This window comes from Chelonoidis abingdonii, chromosome 5 (assembly GCF_003597395.2).
Source record: "Chelonoidis abingdonii isolate Lonesome George chromosome 5, CheloAbing_2.0, whole genome shotgun sequence".
In the NCBI taxonomy this organism is placed as follows: Eukaryota; Metazoa; Chordata; order Testudines; family Testudinidae; genus Chelonoidis; species Chelonoidis abingdonii.
In genome coordinates, this window is record NC_133773.1 from 95,428,642 (window position 1) to 95,452,337 (window position 23,696).

Sequence of the window (23,696 nt, forward strand, 5' to 3'; positions counted from 1 at the left end):
ATTTTTTTAGTAGTTTATGTTTAACACAGCACTGTACTTGTTTTTTTTTTTGGTCTCTGCTGCTGCCTGATAGTGTATTTCTGGTTCCAAAGGAGATGCGTGGTTGACTGATGAGTTTGTAACTCTAGAATTCATAACTGTGGTTACACTGTAAATATAATATGATCTTTAAACAAACCCCTAACCTCACCAACCTCATTGTCAGAAGCAAGCTCCCCACAGACCAAGACACACCAACTCAAAGTGGTACCACACCCTGCCAGCAGATGTACAATAGATGTAAAACCCGAAGACATATTTCCACATCTACAATGATCAATACCTCCCACAACACACCTTTCAAGATCCCTGGGTCCTATACATGCCTACCACAACCTGTGGTGCACCTCATCCACTGCATCAAATGCCCCAAAAACAACTGTATGGGTGAAATCAGACAATTACTACACTCTCAAATGAACTCATAGAAAAATTATAAAAGACAAAAATAACATATCACCCATGGGCACTTTTCACAAAGCTATCAGTTCATCTCTGACCTATTAGTCCTCATCCTCAAAGGAAACCTAAACAACTCCTTTAAAAGATATGTCTGGGAACTTAAATATATAACTTTGCTGGACACCAAAAATCACAGTCTCAACAAAGACACTGTAATTCTATAGCTCTTTACAATAACTGTAACCCACTAACCCTTGTTTGGTCCTATGAATGCAGAGGTGTTAATTGCCCACTTCATTTTAAGTGGTTTCTTGCAATGTGTTTAACCCTTTATGTTTAACATGCTGTCCCACCATGTATTTAGCTGTGACACTCTGGTTATCCTTTGCAGACCTGAAAAGCAGCGCTGTGAAGCCTGAAAGTTTGTCCCTTCCACCAACAGAAGTTGGTCCAATAAAAGATATTACCTCATCAACCTTAATTTAGGCATTTCCTAACTTCATAACGCTTGGCTTGGCAACCTTTAAAAAACCCTATACTAAAATAACATTATGTGGTTTATTATTTATATGGCTGCAGCACTTACGGGACCAAGTCCTATTTTGCTAGGCACTGTACAAGCATTTCAGAAACAGTTTTGAATGGCTTACTCTAAGAGTCTAATTAGCAAAACTCACAATTTGAAGAAGGGTATGAGATGTTACCTAGAGTAGGGCAACTTGTGGTTCAGTGGTAGTAACATGAAGTAGCTGCCAGATATCACTATTATGGTGTTGATGTGTTTTAGTGAAGAAAAGTGGACATCTATTGCAGGGCTGGACTTACCATGAGGCAAACTGAGGTGGCTGCCTCAAGTGCCAGTCTGGGGGACTGGGGGTGCCACTAGGACCCAGAGTGTAGAAAATTGTGTCTGCTGCTGGTGCATATGTATTCTCTCTGCTCTAGATGCACGGAGATGGAGGAGTGCTGTGCTGGAGGAAGGAGGGCATAAGAGACATAACAGGCAGGTAGGAGAAAAGGTGAGGGGGAGTACAGAAAGCAGCAGGAGCTGCAGGGAGAGAGAGGAGGAGGAGCCTCTTATGTACCTCTCTAGCACCCGCAGAAGCCTGGACTGATTAACACCAGCTTCTCAGGGAGCTTCCTGTTTCCTGATGCTTCCCTGAACCCACTTGAGGAGAACAGGCAGTCAACTGAAGTAGTAGGAGCCAGTTAGCCCTAAGATTGCTGATATGTCCTCACTCGCCCAGCTACAGCCTGCTTATTGTTCCTCAACTGAGTGTTGAGAGTCACTATACGCTGCACAGAACAGCAGTTTATGACTGAAAGAAGAAAACGCCCCTCCAGTGGGCACCTTCGGAAAAAGAAGAAGCAAGGAAGTTTCTATTAAGCAGGAAGGAGCTCTCCTGAGATACATAGACACAAATGTTCAAGTGACCTTCTGGCCCCATTGAGGATGTGAGTGTGGAGATGCCTGATCTTCCAGTCATCAGAGTGCAGGTGACCTAGCAAACTACTGCAGCATCCTACATTTCCATTCCTCAAGGTGGAGTAATCATGCACATTCTGAAGAAAAGGGTTGATCAGAAAGAGTGTGTGGAGCATAATAAACAAGCTGCTGCGAATTTAGTTCCTTAAGTCTAGAGTGATCCAGGACTTGGGACCCACTGAGCCAGTTAGCCTGAGGGGACTTCCTTGTACTTGCATGGCGCCACAGCAAGTGAAAACCTTCATGTTCCCCAAAGACAATGAAAATAGAAGTTCCATTCCAACATGTTACTGGTGAAATCCCACATGGTGAAAAGTGGAGAGCCATGGCTATGTATCAAAAAACCAGCATGTGCAGTACTGGTTTTTGTGCAAACTCTATCCAGTCTAAGTTCCAAGCACATTGGGTTCTTACAGGAAAAAGGGACTGGAAAATCTGACTAGAATTCTGCATCATGAGAGAGACGGCAAATACCAGAACACTCTAACAGATGAAAGACTTGAGATGAGACTAGGTTAAAAGCCACCTATAGGATGATCAGCATCAAGAAGAATAATGCATCAGAGTCTCATTACTGGCAAACAACGTTCTGAAAGGCTCATTGCCACAATGTGAGAATGCTTGCTCCAAAACCTAGCACTGCGTGGCACTTCAGATCAAGCTCTATGTTGCCAAAACAATGGAAAACTTCCTTAAAATGTGTAGAGCTGACTGGCTTGGAGTTTTGAATGCTATACTCCAGGAAGCATATAAGAAGAGTCACCACCAAAAATGTACACAAACAACTACCTCGGAAAAAAAGCAATTAATAATAGATCAATTACAGTACTGGTAACATAAAGATTGGGAGTCTGAAGTCACAAGACATTACTTGTTATTCTGACTGCACACCTGACATCATGCCATACGACAATGATTTAATGGTATGTGTTTGTTAACAACGAGAACTATTGAAAAATGTTCCCTGCAATGGTGACTGTCCAGAAAGAGCATTTTCTAGAATTCTTGACATTGCTGATACTACAGGAGCTGGTACGACAAATGTGCTTCTTAAAAAGCTAGAAGATAAGGGAATTGCAATAGCTGACATAAGAGGTCAGGGCTACGATAATGGTGCCAACATGACAGGAAAGAACAGAGGAGCGCAGACACGGATCTGAGAGTTAAAACTCTCAAGCTTTTTTTGTCCCATGCAGTTCTCACTCATTGAATTTGGAGGTCAGTGATGCAGCATCAGCTTCTAGTGAGGCTGCTGAATTTTTTAATGTAATTCAAAGCATCTATGTATTTTTCTCTGCATCAACTCATCAATGGCAACTTTTGAAGCAACATCTAGGAACATCCTCTCTGACACTGAAACCATTGAGTGTCACATGATGGGAAAGTCAAGTGGAGGCGATAAAATCTATCAAATGCTAAATTGGGAAGATAGATGATGCCATAGTTGCCATTATGGAGGATAATGCTATGACAGGAACTGTACGTGGGAGAACAGTGGCAGAGGGAAATGGAATCACCAGAAACATATCTAACTTCAAATTTCTGCATGGCTTAGTGTTGTGGCATGACATACTGTTTGAAATAAATGATGTAAGCAAGAGACTCCCAGGTGTTGACCTTGATATATCTGGAGCAATGGAACAACTGGACAATGGAAAGTCATACTGGTCAGATGAGGGATTTCAAAATGTTCTGAAGAGTGCACAGAAGTTGGCAGAGGAACTTCACACTGAAGCTATTTTCCCACCCATTCAAGAATACAAGAGTCACTGAAGAAGATGACATTTTTAATACGAGGCAGAGGATAATCCTGTAAGGGATCTCAAACAACAATTCAATGTTGAATTATTTAACCACGTGCTAGATTGTGCAATACAGTAAGTTGAAGAACGTTTCGTTTCATGCAGCTCAAGGAACACAGCAGTATATTTGAGATGTTGTATGATATTCCAAAACTCCTCACTATACCTGAAGAAGACCTACACCAGCAATGCAGGGCACTAGAGACAGTGTTGAGGGAGGCATGGGGGTGTCATCTGAGCTTCCCGCCTCAGGTATCAAAATGTTTTGGGCCGCCCTGATCTATTATGGAGGTCAGACTAGATGATCATAATGGTCCCTTCTGATCTTAAAGTCTATGAGTCTATTGTCATAACCACAATTTTCGGAGTTTTAATTGGCCCATAAGGCTGTGACATCAGTAATGGCCACTAGATGCCACTGTTGTTATGTGAACAAATTTTCTTGACAATAGAAATCTTGAACCAAAAATCACTGAATGCAAAACAAAATGCTGCATTCCTAACAGAAACCCAAATCATATGCTGGTGTATTTCAGACAGACAGAAGTTTTATAATGTTGAATTTTTCAACTTTAACAAGCATATATTTGCTAAAATAAAACTATGTTTAAAGTTTTCTTCTGATAAAGTAAGTACTTTGAAATAAAAATATAGGGGTTATGTGTACACCCCCAGGTGGTTCTAGGGATTTTGCCGCCCCAAGCACCACAGCCAGGCTGCCTTTGGTGGCTTGCCTGCGGGACTTCCCTGGTACCACGGATTTAGCAGCACGCCTGTGGGAGGTCCGCTGAAGCCGTGGGACCAGCAGATCCTCCGCAGGCGACCGGCAGAGTGCTCCCTGTGGCTTGCCGCCCCAGGCAAGCGCTTGGTGTGCTGGTGCCTGGAGCCACCCCTGTGTACACCCCAATCACATTAAAATTCTTCCACTTTGTTTATCTGTCAACATTTTTAAAAATGTTTTAAGGTTCATGTTAAAGACACTGTAGCTCTTGTAAATCATGCCGTATTTTCTGAACATCCTAAATCCCTCAATTTTGCAAAATTTTAAGTGTATGCATAACACTACTTCCGTGAGTAGTTCTGCTGAAGTCAATTGGACTTCGTAGATGAGTCAAGTTGTGAACAAGCTTCAGTATTTGCAGGATCAGGACTTAGCAACTGGGGTTCCAGTTTGGTCCATTATAGACACAGAACCCACTATATTCAAATGTGGGTTTCGATTTCAAAGAACCTTGCAAAACTGGACTGTTTTGTTTCAGAATTCTCATCTCCAAAATTTACCATTAAGAGTGAAGCAACTGTCAGTCACAAATGTACTCAAATATGGTTAGGAAGTCTTGTGTATTTAATAGATTAAATCTATGGTGTATGAAATAAATATCTACAGTATTGCAACAACTTTTAAGAACTTGTCATTGAAGTAAATCCCATCGATTACAAACATATTCTTCAATTCTTGTTTTGTGAAGTAAAAATCTTCTGAGACATTCTTGTAGTGAAGTTGCTGAGTACAGATAGTGGTTGATTTTTTAATCTCACAATAGACTAATTATTTATTAAATAACATGCTCAAACCAAAGCCATGTGGAATTAAAGAGGTAAAACATCTAAAATAATGAAAAACTGTATTTACTTAAGTCACATTATAGACAATTACTTTTTATTTCAAATTTTATTTAAGATTTTCTGTCCTGGGTTAAAAATTCTTTCAGTTCCTTTACTATAATTGACAAAGACTGCACTGTGTACAGGGTTTCTATCTAGATTGTAATCTACTCTGTTTAAATGTAACAGTTCAGTATGGCCCTTCTTTTCTAGCCATAACTCAGAACACCCTGACTTACTGCCCTGACACTTAAGTTTTTTTTCTGTCCTCTTCACATATGTCCTGAATTATTCCAGTAAGTAGTCTTCATTCTTTTACTTACAGGGCTTATCTACAGGGAGACTTGGGGCATGTCTACACAGCCCTGCAGTTCAAGCTCTGAGGGTGTGAATAGCAGTGAGCACCAGAGTGCTGTGCTGTAACTCCCCTGTGTAGAGGCTGTGGGCACAAACTTAAAGGTTCTTCGTTCGGATTAATATAATCCTGTCTGAAGAGGATTAAAAAATCATAATGAATTTTCACAAATTTGCGTCATTCCTATTTTAACAATCCTTCTAAACAGACATAAAAAACCCTCCAAACAGCAACACTCTTCCCCCAACTTACTCTCTTTATAGATAAGGGTGCATTTATTGCCTCAACAAGAATTAACAACATATATATGTACAGCAGAACTCAGAGTTACGAACACTTTGGGAATGGAGGTTGTTCGTAACTCTAAACAAAACATTATGGTTGTTCATTCCAATGTTTACACAGCTTTGAAACTCTACTATGCAGAAGAAAAATACTGCTTTTAACCATCTTAATTTAAATGAAACAAGCACAGAAAGTTTTCTTACCTTGTCAAATCCTTTTTTTAAACTTTCCCTGTTTTTGTAGTAGTTTACATTTAACACAGTACTGTACTATCTTTGCTTTATTTTTTTTGTCTTTGCTGCTACCTGATTGCATACTTCTGGTTCCAGATGAGGTATGTGGTTGACCAGTCAGTTTATAACTCTGGTGTTAGTAACTTTGAGGTTCTACTGTAATATCTTTATGAGGGAATTTCTTTCAAGAAAAAGTAAGCATTAGAAAAGTAAATACACATTAGCCCTGAACATACAAGCATGCTTACGAACCAAAGGCATCTACTATTTACTTGCCAAGAGGTCATACATGTATTTTGCTGGTTATAGAAAACTAAAAACAAGAATCCCGTCAGGCCTCTTTACAAGATGATCCTTTGGCCTTAGCTACACTTGCGAGTTACCATGTAATAAAGCAGCCCCGGGTGCCGTAGCTCACTCCCCGTCCACACTGGCAAGGCACATAGAGCACTCTGACTCAGCAGCTTTAGCGCTGCTGATACTCCACCTCGGCGAGTGGAATAATGTTTGCTGCGCCCCCGCTGGAGTGCTGCACCGCCAGTGTGAATGAGGTGTTGCATTCCTGTGCTGTCATCAGCCTCTGGAAATGTCCCATAATCCCCTTAAGTGAAGTGGCCACTCTTGTCATTGTTGTGAAATCGGCTGAAAGGGCATTTCCGCATTCCTGCAAAGCTTGGTATCAGAGAAGCCGGCTGCTTATCAGCTCTGACAAAAAGCGAACACTTACTGTTTGCTTTGAGTAGTGAAAGGTGGGGGTGGGTGGTCTGAACTTACAAGACAGCATGCTGACACACTCTGAGCACCCCAAAACCCACTCTTTCTCCCCCCCACATACACACAACACACTCCCTGTCACACTCCACCCCCTCATTTGAAAAGCACATTGCACTCACTTGCATGCTGGGATAGTTGCCCATAATGCACTGCTCCCAATGCCACTGCTAGTGCCACAAAAGTGGCCACGCCAGTGCACTTGAAGCTGTGAGCGTGGACAGACTGCAGCGCTTCCCTACTGCGCTCTATGAAGGTTGGTTTAACTCACAGCGCTGGACATCTGCAAGTGTAGCCAAGCCCTTTGTTATTATAACCTAATGTGAGTTCAGAACGACAAAAACAAATGAATATTATATACTATGCACACTGAATTCTCACATTTCTTGATCCTAATTGAGGTCGTATGAAATGTAGTTTATAAAGTCTAATTAAAACAATGTAATAGTGCCTGCCAATTTGCACTAATTCAGAGACCTGTTATGAATGACTGAATTTTGCATGCTAGCGGGTGACTGAGCAATAAAAAAGGGACGATAAATATCAATATAATAAGAACATTATTTTGCAAAGTGTAGCTTGGACTCTATTTATTAAACAACACAAACACCGCAACACTGTTAAATGACACTTGACCTTGCTACATGCAACGCAATAAAAGATGAGTAAATATAAGCGGGCCCCAGAGCTGTGATCATTTCTCTTGCCTTCCTCCCTGTCTGAAACGCCTCCCGTTCAGCCTCTCAGGGCAGCAGTAAGGAAGGGAGCGGAACACTGTCGGCCTGGCCAGCGGCCCGGGCCCTCGGAAGGGGCGGAGCCTCGGGCGGAAGGGGCGGGGTTAATATTACACCGCTGACGCTACCCGGCTAGCGGAGCCGGTGGCTGACGGGTGGGGGAGTCCGGTGGACGAGGGGGCTGCTCGGCGCCTCTCTCACCTGGCAGGGGAGGAGGCGGCGCTGGCGCCCAGGCCGGCGGGCAGGGGCGAGCCCGAGCCGGCGGCAGGCCGGGAACGGGCCTGTGCCCGCGGGCAGTTAGCAGCGGGCGGCGCCCGCCCGGCCCGGCCGGGGGAGAGCGGAGCGGCACTGCCTCTGTCCTTCAAACTGGCAGCAGCTCCCTGGGAGCCAGTGTGAGTATCCTCGCGCGGCGGCCAGCCACGGCAGAGGCTGAGGCCGCGCTGGGCTGCGCTCTGCGGCAGGCTCCTCGGGCGCCCTGAGCCGCTGGCGGCCCCAGCTTACAGGGCAGCAGCGTTGGCAGCTTGGGGCCAACACAGAGGGGCTTCGTTAATGGGCCTGAAGCCCCAGCCGCGTAAGCCAGAAGTACCTGACAGCACAGGACTGCGGGGCGGGAGGCCTGAGTTAATTCCTAGCTGTGCCAGGGTGTCCCTGCCTTGCCCACGCTGGTGAGCCCCCGCTCCCCTGAGTGGCGCTGTTGATTTCCCACTTTTCTGTGCGAGGTTCACAGTCTGCACTCTTGTAGTGATTGGTCCCAAGCGGATGGCTGCGATATCTTATGTGAAGTCTGGTTGTGACTTTGGTGCGGCTGCTCATGTGAATAAGTGCTCCTCAGTGTGGGCAAGGTATTCAGCCACGAAAGCTCGTGGGTATTCAGCCACGAAAGCTCGTGCTCCAAAACATCTGTTAGTCTAGAAGGTGCCACAGGATTCTTTGCTGCTTTTACTGTGGCTATTTTCTCCAGGCCAGAATAAAAGCTCTGTGAATCTCAAAAGGTGGTCCCTTCTATCAATAGAAATTAGTCCAATAAAACACTTTGCCTCACCTATCTTCTCTTTATTAGTAAACTCCTCTTTATTTACAGAGAGCTGAGTTGGGTCATGGCATAGGCTCTCAAGGAAAGCAAAGAAGATTTCTGCTAAGTCTAGTTTTAAAGTACTTATAAATACATGGTAGGGAGCAGACTTGCACTTGGCATGGGGATGAAATGAATGGCCTGAAGTTTTTGCATCTGTAATTCTATAGTATCTGATTTTATGGCTACTACACTTTGTTGGACTCTTAACAAGTTGTGATTTTATTTGTGTTCGTTTTATATTATTCAAATGCTTAGGAAACCTAGTCATGGTCCAGGATTCCATTGTACTAGATGCTGTACAAACAGAACAGAAAGATGATCCCTGCCCCAAAGAGATTACAATTTAAATATAAGTTAAGGGATAACAGATGGATACATATGATTGGGGGAGTACATATGAACAGTGAAACAGTATTGGTTGACAGGATGGGCAGTTGGCTCAGTATGTCAGCAGCCTAACCATTACCAAGCTTTTTGTATGCATCATGTCAGCATAGGTGGTGAGTTTTATATGGGCTCGAGGTGCCCGGGCTCCAGGAATATTCAGGGCCAGGTGCCCTGCTCCAGCAATATTTGCCGCTGGGTCTCTCCCCTAACCTTGCCTGCATCAGGCCCAGGCCCCGGCCCCTGCGGGTCTCCCCCCACAACCCCGCCCCGCCGAGTCCCTGCCTAGAGCAGGTCCTGGCCTCTGCCTTCCACCTCTCCCCCTGCGTCCCCCCTCCACCGCATCCCTGCCTGCTCGCAGATCAGCTCCGGCAGAACTGCTGTCTGCTGCCCCAGGGTCCTAGCGCCTGCCAACTGCTAATGGCAAGCCAGGCTGCCCTTACCCTGCTCTTCTGCCCTAGCCCTGATCCTCTCCAATGCCCCAAACCCTCACCCCCCCTGCACCCGGATCCTCTGCCCCAGCCAGAGGCCTCATCCCTCTGCCCCAGCTCTGAGCCCCCCCGCATCATGAACCCCTCATCCTCAGCCCCAACCCTCATCCCCCTGCACCCTAATCCTAAGCTGTGTGGCCATGCAGCTGCATATTAAGCCCCCCACAGGTGTTCAGGGCTGCCATGCGGAGAGGTGCCTCCCTTGCAGCAGGGACCTGCTGTAGCAGCCAGAGGTGCCTCTCCCTGCTGTCCCCAGCATGGACCTGCTGCACCGTGGCAGAGAGTTGGGTGGAGTCCTCTCTCCCCACTGTAGTCCTGGCCAGCCTGCACCCCAAACCCCTCATTCCTGGCCACACCCCCAGCTGGAGCCCTCATCCTCCCGCGCCCCAGCTCTGAGGTCACACATCACTACCATGTTGGTGCACATAAAATTCATTCCGCACATGCATGGGAAAAACTAGAGGGAACACTGAGGGGACATCCTCCTAACTGTGAGGTGCCAAGGCAGGGAAAGCATGGAAGTTCTTGTATGAAAATTTAAGAAGTGCCTGATGGAGGCTGGTGTCATCGGCTGATCAGAGTTAAGAATCAACCTCTTGATACTGAATAAGGGATACATAGGGTAGGGATAGGTTGTGACAGGATTTGAAAATGAAGGCAAATATCCTTTTTTGCTGCGAAGAAACTGAGCCAGTAGAGAGATGCAAAGACCAAGAGGTGATATGGTTAAAGAAATGGGCTAGGAAAATTGTCTTTGCAGTAGCATTTTGAATGAACATAAGTGGGGCAAGATTGCATTTATCAAGACCATTAGTCTCTCTCCAAAGGAAGGAAGTGAGACTTTGCAGTAGAGTCCCAGCTGCAGATCCAGTCTCCCTCTATATCATGCTCAATAGTCAAAAATGATCTGTTAAATGACAATGTGGAAGCTGCTTAATGTTGTCAAAGTGGTGGCATGGATCCATACTGCAGTAGTGAAGCGCTGGACAGATGAGAGCCCCAAAAGTCACAATTGTAATAGAAACAGTTAAATGTACCTCCAAAGTTTCCGCAAAATAGTGCAGATGCACTGTTGCAAACAGTTGTGAAATTTTATATGCCTGACCCAACAAAAGGAATACTGTTTTTAGTAGCTTTTAGTTAAAGCAGCAATATGTACTGTCTAGCCAGTGTACTTTGATAGGACATGTCTGTTTGGTTAGATTAATATTTCTTTTGAAATAGTGATACTGGTCCATCAGATGCAATTTAACTACTCCCAAAACTGTGAACATTCATGCTGATGCACAGTACTTTTTTCTTAAGTCATGTTTACTTGTGCTGCATTAGAAACACTAAAATGCTGAACTGTCTCTAAGGAGAGAATAGTTATTGAGAACACCACATTAAAAAAACTAGAAAAGGATAGTGGAATCTGCAGAATTTAATATGGCATTAAAATTTATTGTTTTTTTTATACAGAATTATCTTCTCAGAAGAAATTTGATGAAATTAAGAAGGCTAATCAAGCAGCAGCAAAAAAGTTTGTTGAAGACCAGTTTAGTTCCTCTTCTGAAGAAGATGAAGATATCGAAGGAAAACATGTAAAAATATTGGCCAAAACATTCACAACTTATACTAATCAAACTGGTAAAATATTTTAATATATTGACTTCTGTTAGTGCAATGATACCAATGTTTTTATGCTACAATCATCGTATATTGAAAAGCTTTGATAAGGTAGATAATTTATTCTGTTATTGTAATGTTCTTAACATATGACTTCATTTTCTGTGGTGTTCAAGATTGGTAGAAGATTTGTCAGAGGGTCTCTCTGTCACTACCTGGTGTGCTGTACTGTCTAGACTTTGTCACTTCACAATTACAAACACTCCCAGGCTGTTTTCCTTTCATGACATGTATTCTTTTATTCCTCTGCCTTTTTTAATGCACAGAAGATAATGCAGGTGTTGTGTAGCAGAAGCTTTCAGTATAGTTCCCTCCTTAGTACAGCTCACACTGTGAGCTTCCCTTCTGAGCTCACCCTTGTTTCCTATTCCTTCTACTTATATCCTCCCAATGACACCCTTACCCTGTATTACCACTCAGGGCTGCCCAGAGGATTTCGGGGGCCTCTTCCACTAAAAAAAAAAGTTGCAGTACTATAGAATACTATATTCTTGTGGGGGCCCCTGCAGGGCCTGGGGCAAATTGCCTCACTTGTGCCCTCCTGTGGCCCTGTTACCACCCAGGTGCTCATAATCTCACAATGGAAAGTGTTTAATTGTTCACAGCTGATCTTGCAGCAGTCTTCATGCTGCAGCAATTGATTAGGATTCTGCTGCTAGCACTTTGTCACAATTGCATATGCAATTTATACAGCAAGCCAGACAGTTCAGGAGAGAGGCTGGCTGATTGGGTAAATGGGGAAGAAAAGACTCAGGTTTGCAAAATAAGGCTTCAGAACTGTGTTGTTTTTCATTGGTTTGTATTGTTTTGTTTTTGGAGAGAGAATAAATGCCTACGTGTATCCCAACTCCTTAAGCTGAATTGTTATAAACCTGCAACTTGGGTAACAGTCCCATGCATGGGAGATGTAGTATCTGGACCTTTTCTGTTCTTCAGTTCTTGCATGCCTAGTTTTTGTTTTATTTAGTGGGGCAAGGAAAGTGGGATGGTAATGATGGAAGAGGTCCTGAAAATTGAAGGAGAGGGGATGATGGGAGTAACAGGACAGAACTGGTCACGCAGGGCTGTTTGGACTAGTAGGACATGGATAGGTAGCAGCTGGGGAGTGGGAGATGTGCTATCTGAGGCAGAAGTTGGTGAGTGGAGCTGGGAGTAGCAACTTGTGTATACTTGCCACCACTTGATGGGGGGAAGAAGTGATCTGGTGAGATACAGATGAGGAGGAGGGTGGCAGGATTTAGCAATTTGGTCCCAAGAATGGAAGTGAAATGAAACTAACTAAATCTCTGTGCACCTGTTGACTATTTATACCCAACTGGGTGAACAGACTTGCTATCTTGATTAGTGTGATTATTTTTTTTTCTTTCCTCTTCTAAGCTCAATGAAACAGTAACATGAACTTTACTTTGACTTGTGCTTGGAAGTAATGCTGCACAAATGAACACTTGATTATCTTTTAACTGTGAGTGCTTATCTTTGGATGCTTAGATATAAATAGAGGATCAAATGCTGTTGATGGTTTTACAAGAAGACTGTTTTTTGTGTATTAAAGATGGTGATACAAGTGAACTAGAACGTACAAGACAATATGTGAACGAAGCATTTCAGTCTGGGGCTTTGACATGCTTGATTTGCATTGCTTCAGTTAAGAGAAACCAAGCTGTAAGTATTTTACAAGTCTTCAAGGTATTAACCAACTAAATTGCTTTTATTAATATGTTTCAAACAAATGTTAAATATTTAAATAGAAACACTTGCCTGATTTACTGGAGTACTGAGGATTAATATGAAAGTCCTAGGAGTGCTAAACACTACATAAAAATTATAGTTTACTTTTCAGCTAACTATCATGTTTGTGCAGTATCAAAGCTTGTGCATATATAACTTGAATTTTGGTTTTTGTTCTGTGAGGTTCCTGTCAAACCTGTGGTCATGGTACAGTATAAGTAAGCTTGACATAATTTTATTTTTATTAACTATTTAAATTTTCACAGTTGTAGAAAATTAGGGAAGGGGAGTCAGACATTTAGTTAATTACCTTTTTGAATCTGTGTTAAGCTTTATAACTGTTAAAATATACATTGTTACTTAAATCTGTAAATTTTGATTATCTAGGGAAACATTTTTTAATTGGTTTGTGTGTATACAGCAACATTGGTTTGATATTTATCAATAAAAACTTAGTCCTTCCAAGCCTAAGGATCACAGGGTTATAAGGATCACATTTTAAAATTTTAGAAAGTTATGGATGCAAAAAGTAGTAGCAATAGGGTTTACGCTTCAAAAGGTTACAATTGTTGAACTTGGTTAAGATATTGTAACAATCAGGAATAGGGGAGTATTACAGTTGGATCATATAGTAACGGGAACCAAAATTAAGCTGCAGTATTGCAGAATGGGTCAGTAAGGTACAGTGAGAGAACTGTAGGATTTTACTTGAGTATTGAGATCTGCATGGTTGAATAAATATAGCCAAAATTACGAACCTCCCATATTTTTTTTCACATAGCCACATTTTTCCATGACCCAACATATCTCAAACCAAATCTTACTCCCACTGAAATCAGTTGAAAAATGCCATTTAATTCAATAGGAACATGATTGGGCCCGTCATACTTCACTGTAGTAAATATTGTAAGGGGAAGCAGACTGGCTGTGTCCTTGGTTTGCAATAACAAATCTTGCTGCAAAAGAGGGAGCGTGCAGAAAAACTGTACTTTTTTTTTAATGGTGGATAGTTGTTGTATGTACCTATTAAAGCTGATGACATTAACTTGTTCACAGAAGCCTCGTACAACATGATATGTGATTTTTTTATTAGACCTTTTGGTTTTTACAAATGAAGTATGTTTTTAATGTGTCAAGGTCTGTGTGTTTGTTTGTTTTTTAATTTGATTTGTCCTGCGACAGTTGACATCACTTACCAGTAGACCTAAAATGAAAGTTTTTTGTGTTTTTTGTTTTTGTTTTTTTTTAAATCAGCACGTTGTTACTCGTCTTGTATCCTTAATAGTTTTCTCCATTGAATATTTTAACTCAAATATAGTAAACCTCTCAACTGTTTATAAATGTTAGTTTTGGAAATTAGCTATTGAGCTATTAACTTTCTGAGTGGGTCTGGAGTAACACACTTTTGACTTTGAGTCAGAAGATTGGAAATGTTTTCTCTCTCTTGGCCTTTCATAGGTTAAATGTAAAACAACTGGCTTCCATTTTAAAATGTCCAAGGGTAAATCCAGAGAAAAGGGAAATTCAGACTTAAATCTTCAGCTGTTTCACTTACCCCATTATGTCTAGTTCCTGCAATACACTGAACCTTTGAAGGGTGCCTATGGAGATCATGGCAGTGAGCCTCCCATTCTGATATGACAGACTCAGGTTTGTATGGCTCATTTTACGATGCTAAAATTACTGTTGCAGCTTAGGCTCTGAGTCCTGGGTAGGGGGTAGACTTCAAACCTAGAGTTCAAGCCTAAGCCATGACATCAAAGCATTGTGTACACAGGTTTTTTTTAGCACGGTAGCGTGATCCTGAGTTTGTTGACCTGGACTGGGAGACTTTCTGCCATGGGCTATGTAGACATGCCCTAAAGGGCGTCACATCATAAGTTAGACTATAAACTTGCAGACAAGGATGTTTTTAACTCAAAGGGCTGTGACATAGGTGTGTACAGCCTTGCGTTCCTTGTGCAGTGCACAAGACTTACACACATACATACTTATGTATGTACACAGACCCTGATTCATGTCTATGCACTGGAGGTTGTGTCCCTAAATTGGGTGTATTTTTATAGATATTTGTATAATATTGCTTTGAGATAATTTTTCACAGTAATCTTTCATACATAAGACTGACAACAGTACAAATTTATTCACCATTGAGGTGTTTTCATAACTGTTTTTATCCTGTTCCAGGTTTCCAGTTATCTTTTAGACAAAGAGTTTGTTCCTTCCCAACTCACCTTCTGTTTCACTTTGTTGTGAAATCATAAAGCTGCATTTGTTCTATTTCACTTGATTCTCAGCCACAGGCTGATGTACTGAGCATACCATTATGACTTCGCTTCAGGATCAGCAAAGAAATACAGCCACGACCAAGAACACACAACTTCAGTAATGGCAAGGGGAGCACAGAAGGAAACTGGCCACGATAAATTACTTGTTCGTTTAACTTTGTCAATTATGAAAGTACCCCCTTTAAAAGGGACACTTCTGCATGAATCTTTGACTTATTGTTGCATATCACACCTAAGATTAGAGGGGGAAAAATGTTTTAGTATTTCTTTTGTATAATTATGCCCACATAAGCAACAGGAAAAACTTATACAGCAATAGAAGAGAGAACAACATTTACAACAGTATGAAGCTGTAGTAGTAAAATCATCAAAATCGGCAGGTGGATACAGGAGTATATGAAACTGGTTTTACCTCCTCTTTTAATTGAATAGATTTAAAGTTGGTATCCCTTTTAGATACTAGGTTTTTCATTCATTTAATCAGAAGCTAGCTTAATAGGTGCTAGTCATTTCTTTTATGTTTCTCTTTTAGGTCTGGAGCTGTTCTGGCTGTTTCTGTATATTTCACATGCCATGTATCCAAAAGTGGGCTAAGGACAGCCTTTTTCTTATATCTTCTCCCTTGACAGATGATGATTTTGGGAAGACAGATTATCCATGGCCTTGGTAAGCTTTTCATTTTACATTTACAAAGATACCTTGATTGAGGACTAAGTCAGAATGGGAGTCACTTCAAAAATAGCAATACTTGTAACTGGAAAACGTGTACTCCATACTTGCTTTCACATTGTTCTATGAATTTGTTTGAAGCTCACACTGGCACAGTTTGTGTTTTTTAGGAAGCATAAAAAAAATCACTGCATTAAACTTCAACATATGAAGACAGCAACTTGACTGTTGTACAGATCTCATATTTTACCCTCAGTTAAAATGTGTTTTTGATGGGTCCTATCCTGTCCCCTCCGAGCCCCCCGCCCCCCCGGAGTGCCAGCTGGAACTGGGGTACCACTGAGCCCTCCTGACCTACCAGCCTGGGCTCCCTTTTACACTGGATTGCTGTGACAAGCTGCAAAGCTCTCTCCAGCCTGCGCTTTCATCTGCATACATCCAGGTAGAGATGCACCCAGCTCCAGTTAAACAATGGCTCTTTGACCAGCCCTTGCATGGGAAGGCTACAGCTAGGGTGACTACCAGCTTCTCAGGCACGCACCCACTCTGGTGTATAAACCCAAAATTGTACCGGCTTGTGCTGCACAAGGAACTGTACAGTGGAAGCTCATAAAATTTGCTTCCTCCCTCAATGTGGAGAGGAATATCAACAGCCTTTTGCCCTTGAGTTATGATTTCCACACATTGGTTTAGATCAAGCAAAAATAAGTTTAACTACAAAAGAGATCTTAAACGATTAAAAAAAAAATTGTGATTAAACGATAATAGAATACTATTTATTTACGTTTTGGATGTTTCCTACATTTTCAATATAGATTTCAGTTGCAACACAAAATACAAAGTGTACTGTACTCACTTTATATTTTTGAGTATTTGCACTGTAAAAAGCAAAAGAAATAGTATTTTTCAGTTCACCTAATACAAGTTCTGTAGTTCTATCTCTTTATCAAGAATTTTGAGCTTAAAAATGTGGAATTATGTACAAAAAACCTGCATTGAAAACCAAAACAAATAGAGCCCGCAAGTCCACTCAGTCCTGCTTCTTGTTCAGCCAATCGCTCAGACACGCAAGTTTGTTTACATTTGCAGGAGATAATGCTGCCTGCTTGTTTACAATGCCATGTGAAAGTGAGAACAGGCATTCTCATGGCACTGTTGTAAATATCTGCAATGCAGGCTACATGCCAGGTGTGGTAAAGATTCATATGTCCTTTCATGCTTCAATCACCATTCCCAGGGACTTGCATCCATGCTGATGACAGGTTCTGCTCAATAACCATCCAAAGTAGTGCAGACTGATGCATGTTCATTTTCATTATCTGAGTCAGATGCCACCAGCAGAAGGTTGGTGGTGATTGATGGGTTTTTTTGGGTGGTTCAGGTTCTGTAGTTTCTGTATCGGAGTGTTGCTCTTTTAAGACTTTTGAAAGAATGCTCCACACCTTGTCCCTCTGATTTGGAAGGCACTTCAAATTCTTAAACCTGGGGTCCGGTACTGTAGCTATCTTTGGAAATCTCACATTGGTACCTTCTTTGCATTTTGTCAAATCTGCAGTGAAAGTGTTCTTAAAACGAACATGTTGTGGGCCATCATCCACTACTGCTATAACATGATCTATATGGCAGAATGTGGGTGTAAAAGAGCAGAGGACAGACAATTCTCCCCCCAAGGAGTTCAGTCACAAATTTTAATTAATGCATTATTTTTTTAATGAGTGTCATCAGCATGGAAGAATGTCCTCTGGAATAGTGGCAGAAGCATGAAGGGGCATACAAATGTTTAGCATATCTGACACGTAAATACCTTGCAGTGCCGGCTACAACAGTGCCATGTAAATGCCTGTTCTCACTTTCTGGTGACATTGTAAATAATAAAAGCGCTGCATTCTCTCCTTTTAAATGTAAACAAACTTGTTAGTCTTGGAGATTGGCTGAACAAGAAGTAGGCCGGAGTGAACTTGTAGCCTCTGAAGTTTTACATTGTTTTGGTTTTGAGTGCAGTTAGGTAACAAAATAATTTCTACATTTGTAAGTTGCACTTTCATGACAGATTGCACTATAATAATTGTATGAGGTGAATTGAAAGATACTATCTTTTTTTTACAGTGGAAATATTAGTAATAAAAAAATACACTTTCATTTCAGTTACAACACAGAATTCAATATATATGAAAATGTAGAAAAACATCCAAAATATTTAATAAATTTCAATTGGTATACTGTTTAACAGTGCAATTAAAACTGCAATTGCAATTTTTTGAATTAATGGCGTGAGCTAGCTGCGATTAATTGACAGCCCTAATTTTGAGTGATTATAAGGGCTAGCAAACAGATCAAAGCTGATTTTCTAGCCAATAAACAAAAAACACAAACTAAGCTTAATATACTAAATAGATTGGATATGAAAAGCAGATTCTCATCCTAAGAGATTATACAAGCAGGCTGCAGATTCTTAGGAGGCAAGTTGCACTTGCTTACAGCTTGGAATCCCCAGGTGTTCCATTCACAGGCTAAAAATTCCTTTAGTCTGGCTTCAGCACTTCCCTCAGTTCAGTCTTTGTTCCTCAGGTATCTCCAGGAGTCTTCTTGTGCAGGCAGTGAAGAACCCCAGATGATGTCACTCACTGCCTTATATAGCTTTTGCATAAGGTGGGAATCCTTTGTTTCAAAGCTTTTTCCCAGGCTGATCTGTGGAAAAACGCTGACATCTCAAGATGGCATCTAGAGACAAGATCTCATTACATGTCCTTGCAGAGTCCTAGCAGCCATTCTTGGAGGCTGTCTCTAGTGTTCTCAGGAAGGCTCCTAGGCGTTCTCCTAAGGCATTTCGTAATGGGCCATTTCCCACCCACTGTCTAGACTGAAAGCGTCTTGTCTAGTGGGAGTTCCCCACGTATAACAACTTTTGAAATGCAGAGACATAGTAAATATTCATAACTTTGGATACAAAAATGATACATGCATACAAATAGGATGATGATATTCAGGAAGTCATATCCTTTCCAGTGATGTCTCACATGACTTATCTTGCATAAAATGCATCATAGCTATGTCAGAATCATATCATATATATATATATAATATAGAATCATAGAAGCATAAAATAGGAAGGGAGCTCGAGAGGTCATCTAGTCCAATCCGCTGCGCTCAAGGCAGGACTATGTATTGTCTAGACCATCCCTGACAGGTGTTTGTCCAACCTGCTTTTAAAAATCCCCAAGGATGGAGATTCCACAACCTCCCTAGGCAATTTATTCCAGTACTTAACTTCCTAACCGTCAGAAGTGGTTTTTCCTAATGTCCAGCCTAAACCTCTCTTGCTTCAATTTAAGCCCATTGCTGCTTGTCCTATCCTCAGAGGTTAAGAACAATTTTTCTCCCTCCTCCTTGTAACAACCTTTTATGTAATTGAAAACTATTATCCTGTCTTCTCTTCTCCAGACTAAACAAACCCATTTTTTTCTATTTTCCCTCATAGGTCATGTTTTCTAGACCTTTAATCACTTTTGTTCCTTTTCTCTGGACTTTCTCTAATTTGTCCACATCTTTCCTGAAACATGATGCCCAGAACTGGACTCAATACTCCAATTGAGACCTAATCAGTGTGGAGTAGAGAGGAAGTTATTTCTTGTCTTGATTACAGTATTCCTGCTAATACATCCGAAAGGATTTTTGTTTTTTGCAACAATGTTACACTGTTGACTCATATTGGCTTGTGATCCACTATGACCCCCAGATCTATTTCCGCAGTACTCCTTCGTAGGTAGTCGTTTCCCATTTTGTATGTGTGCATCTGATTGTTCCTTCCTAAATGGAGTACTTTGCATTTGTCCGTATTGAATTTCATCCTATTTAGCTCAGACCGTTTCTCCAGTTTGTCCAGATCATTTTTAATTTTAATCCTATCCTCCAAAGCCATTGTAATCTCTCCCAGCTTGGTATTGTCTGCAAACTTTATAAGTGTACACTCTATGCCATTATCTTAGTAATTGATGAGGATATTGAACAGACCCAGAACTGATCCCTGTGGGACCCCACTCGTTATGCCCTTCTACTGATAACTGCGCTCTGGGAATGATTTTCCAACCAGTTACGCACCCACCTTATCATAGCTCCATCTAGGTTGTATTTCCGTAGTTTGTTTATGAGAAGGTCATGCGAGACAGTATCAAAAGCCTTACTAAAGTCAAGATATACCACATGTATGACTTCCCTACTATCCACAAGGCTTGTTACCCTGTCAAAGAAAGCTAATAAGTTGGGTTGACACCATTTGTTCTTGACAAATCCATGCTGACTGTTACTTATCACCTCATTATCTTCCAGTGTTTTGCAAATTGATTTCTTAATTATTTGGTCCATTATCTTCTCACATACAGAAGTTAAGCTGACTGGTCTGTAATTCCCTGGGTTGTCCATATTTCCCCTTTTATAGATGGGCACTATATTTGCCCTTTTCCAGTCTTCTGGAATGTCTCCCGTCTTCCATGACTTGTCAAAGATAATTGCCAATGGCTCAAATCTCCTCAGTCAGCTCCCTGAATATTCTAGGATGTATTTCATCAGGCCCTGGTGATCTGAAGACCTCTACCTTGTCTAAGTAATTTTTGACTTTGTTCTTTCTCTATTTTAGACTCGGATCCTACTTCATTTTCACTGGCATTCACTGTGTTAGATGTCCAATCACCACCAACCTTCTTGGGGAAAACCAAAATGAAGTCATTAAGCACTTCTACCATTTCCAGATTATCTGTTTGTTGTCTTTCCTCCCTCATTGAGTGAGGGGCCTACTCTATCCTTGGTCTTCCTCTTGCTTCTAATGTATTTGTAGAATGTTTTCTCGTTACTCTTTATGTCCCTAGCTAGTTTAATCTCATTTTGTGCCTTGGCCTTTCTAATTTTGTCTCTACATACGTGTGGTGTTTTGTTTATATTCATCCTTTGTAATCTGACCGAGTTTCCGCTTTTTGTAGGGCACCCCCTCCCCCTGCTTTTTGAGTTTTTAGATCATTGAAGATCTGATTAAGCTAGGTTGGTCTCTTGCCATACTTCCCCCTGCGTAGGAGAGAGAGGATAGTTTGCTCTTGTGCCCTTAATAATGTCTCTTTGAAAAATTGCGAACTGTTTTCAGTTGTTTTTCCCCTTAGACTTGCTTCTCATGGGATTTTATCTACCAGCTCCCTGAGTTTGCTAAAGTCTGCCTTCTTGAAATTCTTCCTTTATTATGCTGTTCTCCCTCCTACCATTCCTTAGAATCACAAACTCTACCGTTTCATGTTCACTTTCACCCAAGTTGCCTTCCACTTTCAAAATGTCAACCAGTTCCTCCCTATTTGTCAAAATCAAATCTAGAACAGCTGCCCCTTCTAGTAGTTTCTCCACCTTCTGAAATGAAAAATTGTCTCCAATATATTTCCAAGAATTTACTGGATAATCTGTACCCTGTTGTATTGTTTTTCCCAACAGATGTCTGAGTAGTTAGAGTACTCCATCACCACCACGTCCTGTGCTTTGGATGATTTTGTTAGTTTTTTTTTTTTTAAAAAAAAAACCTGATCCACCTCTTCTCCCTGGTTTGGTGTTCTGTCCTACCATGACATCATCCTTGTTTTTCCTCTTTTATCCTTTCCCAGAGACTTTCAGCAAGTCTGTCTTATTTCTATCTCAACGTCAGTCGAAGTATATACATTTTTAATATATAAGGCAACACCTCCTCCCTTTTTTCCCTGCCTGTCTTTCCTGAGCAAGCTGTACCCCTCTATACCAATATTCTAGTCTTAGGTATTATCCTACCAAGTCTCTGTGGTGCCAACTATGTCATAGTTGTGTTTATTTACTAGCATTTCAAGTTCTTCCTGCTTATTCTCCGCATTTCACATTAGTATACAGACATGTAAGATACTGATTTAATTTTCCCTCTCCAGTTCTCTTTTCTCCCTCTTATTTCTGCTATAACAGCCCATGCTCCCCCCAGATTTTGGCCCTTCTCCCAGGTCTCCCTGTTTTTGACTTACCTGTGGGCTTTGATCACCTGCCCCCATCAAACCTAGTTTAAAGCCTAGTGAGGAACTAGGTTGCTATGAAGAATCACTATGAACAATATGGGGTACAGTGTCAGTTTTAAAATGTTTACTCATCAACTTCAAAATCTCTCCTATCACCACCACTAAACCTAATAAAGATGAGCTGTGATATGACGCATTCTACAGATGGTTAACCTGCAGTGGCAAAAATTTGCAGTCCAGTCTTTACATGTTAGTTAAATATAAAATTTCTTACCTGGCAACCACCTCAGCTGTTGCATAGGCTGACAGTGCCGCCTCCTACAGCAAATTAGTGTGTTATTTCAAGTGACCATTTCACTGACATTTTTGACTTCTTCTAAGTACAGATATTTTGCCTTAAAAGTTTGATAAAATTCTACTTGATAGAATTTTCCTCATTTTGTAAGAATAAGAGGAAGGGAGAGTTTTTGTTATGCTCTAGTCTAAAACAATGGTCTTTCAACCTTTTTTCATTTGCAGGCCCCTAAAAATTTTCAAATGGAGGTGTGGACCCCTTTGGAAATTTTAAGTATAGTCCATGGACCCCACGTTGAAAACCACTGTTCTGTGGTAATGACAGCCTTTTGCAGAACCCCTTAGACTTAGTCCCACGGGTTGAAAACCACGGCTCTAAAACATATTTCAAACCCAACCACCGTTGTGTTTAGTACCCACTAAATTGTTTGTAAGTGTATTGAAGTGTCCATAGCTCATTGAAGAGTAGCTCCCTTTCTGGTGACACAGAACAATGTTATCCGAGGCAGAGGTTGCCTCACTCCTTAACTGCATCTGTCCCATTCCACAGGAATCGCTGGCACCCCAAAATGTCCAAGACCCTAACATCCACAGGCTCCAGAACTCTAGTGCCTTGCTAAAAGGCTTCTTCTAACTGGCTGTGGGGATTTTCCCCACATTGTGGGGCAGGTATTTCAGCCCCAGCCACCTTCAGACCCTTAAAAAAAACAAACCCCCCAAAGAAATGCACTGTAGAGGGAGAGGAAAAAAAAATGAAATGTAGAGATAGGGCTGCCTAGTGCTGCTTTGCGCGCTTCCAGAACGTTGGAAGATGGCTAAATGTTTGTCTCTGAGAAGCAGGAAATGCAGTGTTAAGGTAATGCAAACTCAAACTTCTTGAAACCCAGGAAGTCCCTTAATTTTGTAATGCCACCTCCATAGCTGTTAGTCTTAACACTACCCTCTTTGAACTACCCGCCAGCTCTCCCCTGACAGACGTGGCCCTCTTCATACAAGATTGTGAAACACTTTGAGATCTGTTGATGAAAAGTGCCAGTAATACTGAGTACAGTGAGAATGTGGTCCTTGAATACTGTAACAGAAACAGTTACAGCCTGTTCACTAAAGCAGAAATTATGTTTGAGTCAAGCTTAGCAAACATGAGTTAGCTGTGCCTGGCCTGTACTTAACCACTTTCCATACTCATGAGAGAGAAACCTTCACATAATTCAAGTGAGCACTGAGGTGCTCTGTTGTGTGTGCTACCAGGCTGCTAAAAATCTCATTGGCAGGAATACACTATTCTGGTTCTCTCTTTGGAGAACTTCCATAATTCTGTGCAGAAACAAGGGATTCTCAATCCCTTGAGGCGCTTGCCATATCTGGCAGTGTCAACTTTGGCA

General features: G+C 41.6%; 1 protein-coding gene across 1 annotated transcript in view; it reads left to right on the forward strand.

Annotated features, from left to right (window-relative positions):
* Window positions 1-9,213: 9,213 nt before the first annotated feature.
* Window positions 9,214-23,696, forward strand: part of NFXL1 (nuclear transcription factor, X-box binding like 1) — a 104,113-nt gene continuing 89,630 nt past the window's right edge. Inside the window, exons 1-4 of the mRNA XM_075066748.1 lie at window positions 9,214-9,229; window positions 11,124-11,291; window positions 12,883-12,992; window positions 15,879-16,012. Coding sequence (XP_074922849.1) covers window positions 9,214-9,229; window positions 11,124-11,291; window positions 12,883-12,992; window positions 15,879-16,012 — 428 coding nt within the window. The remainder of the gene's footprint in view (window positions 9,230-11,123; window positions 11,292-12,882; window positions 12,993-15,878; window positions 16,013-23,696) is intronic.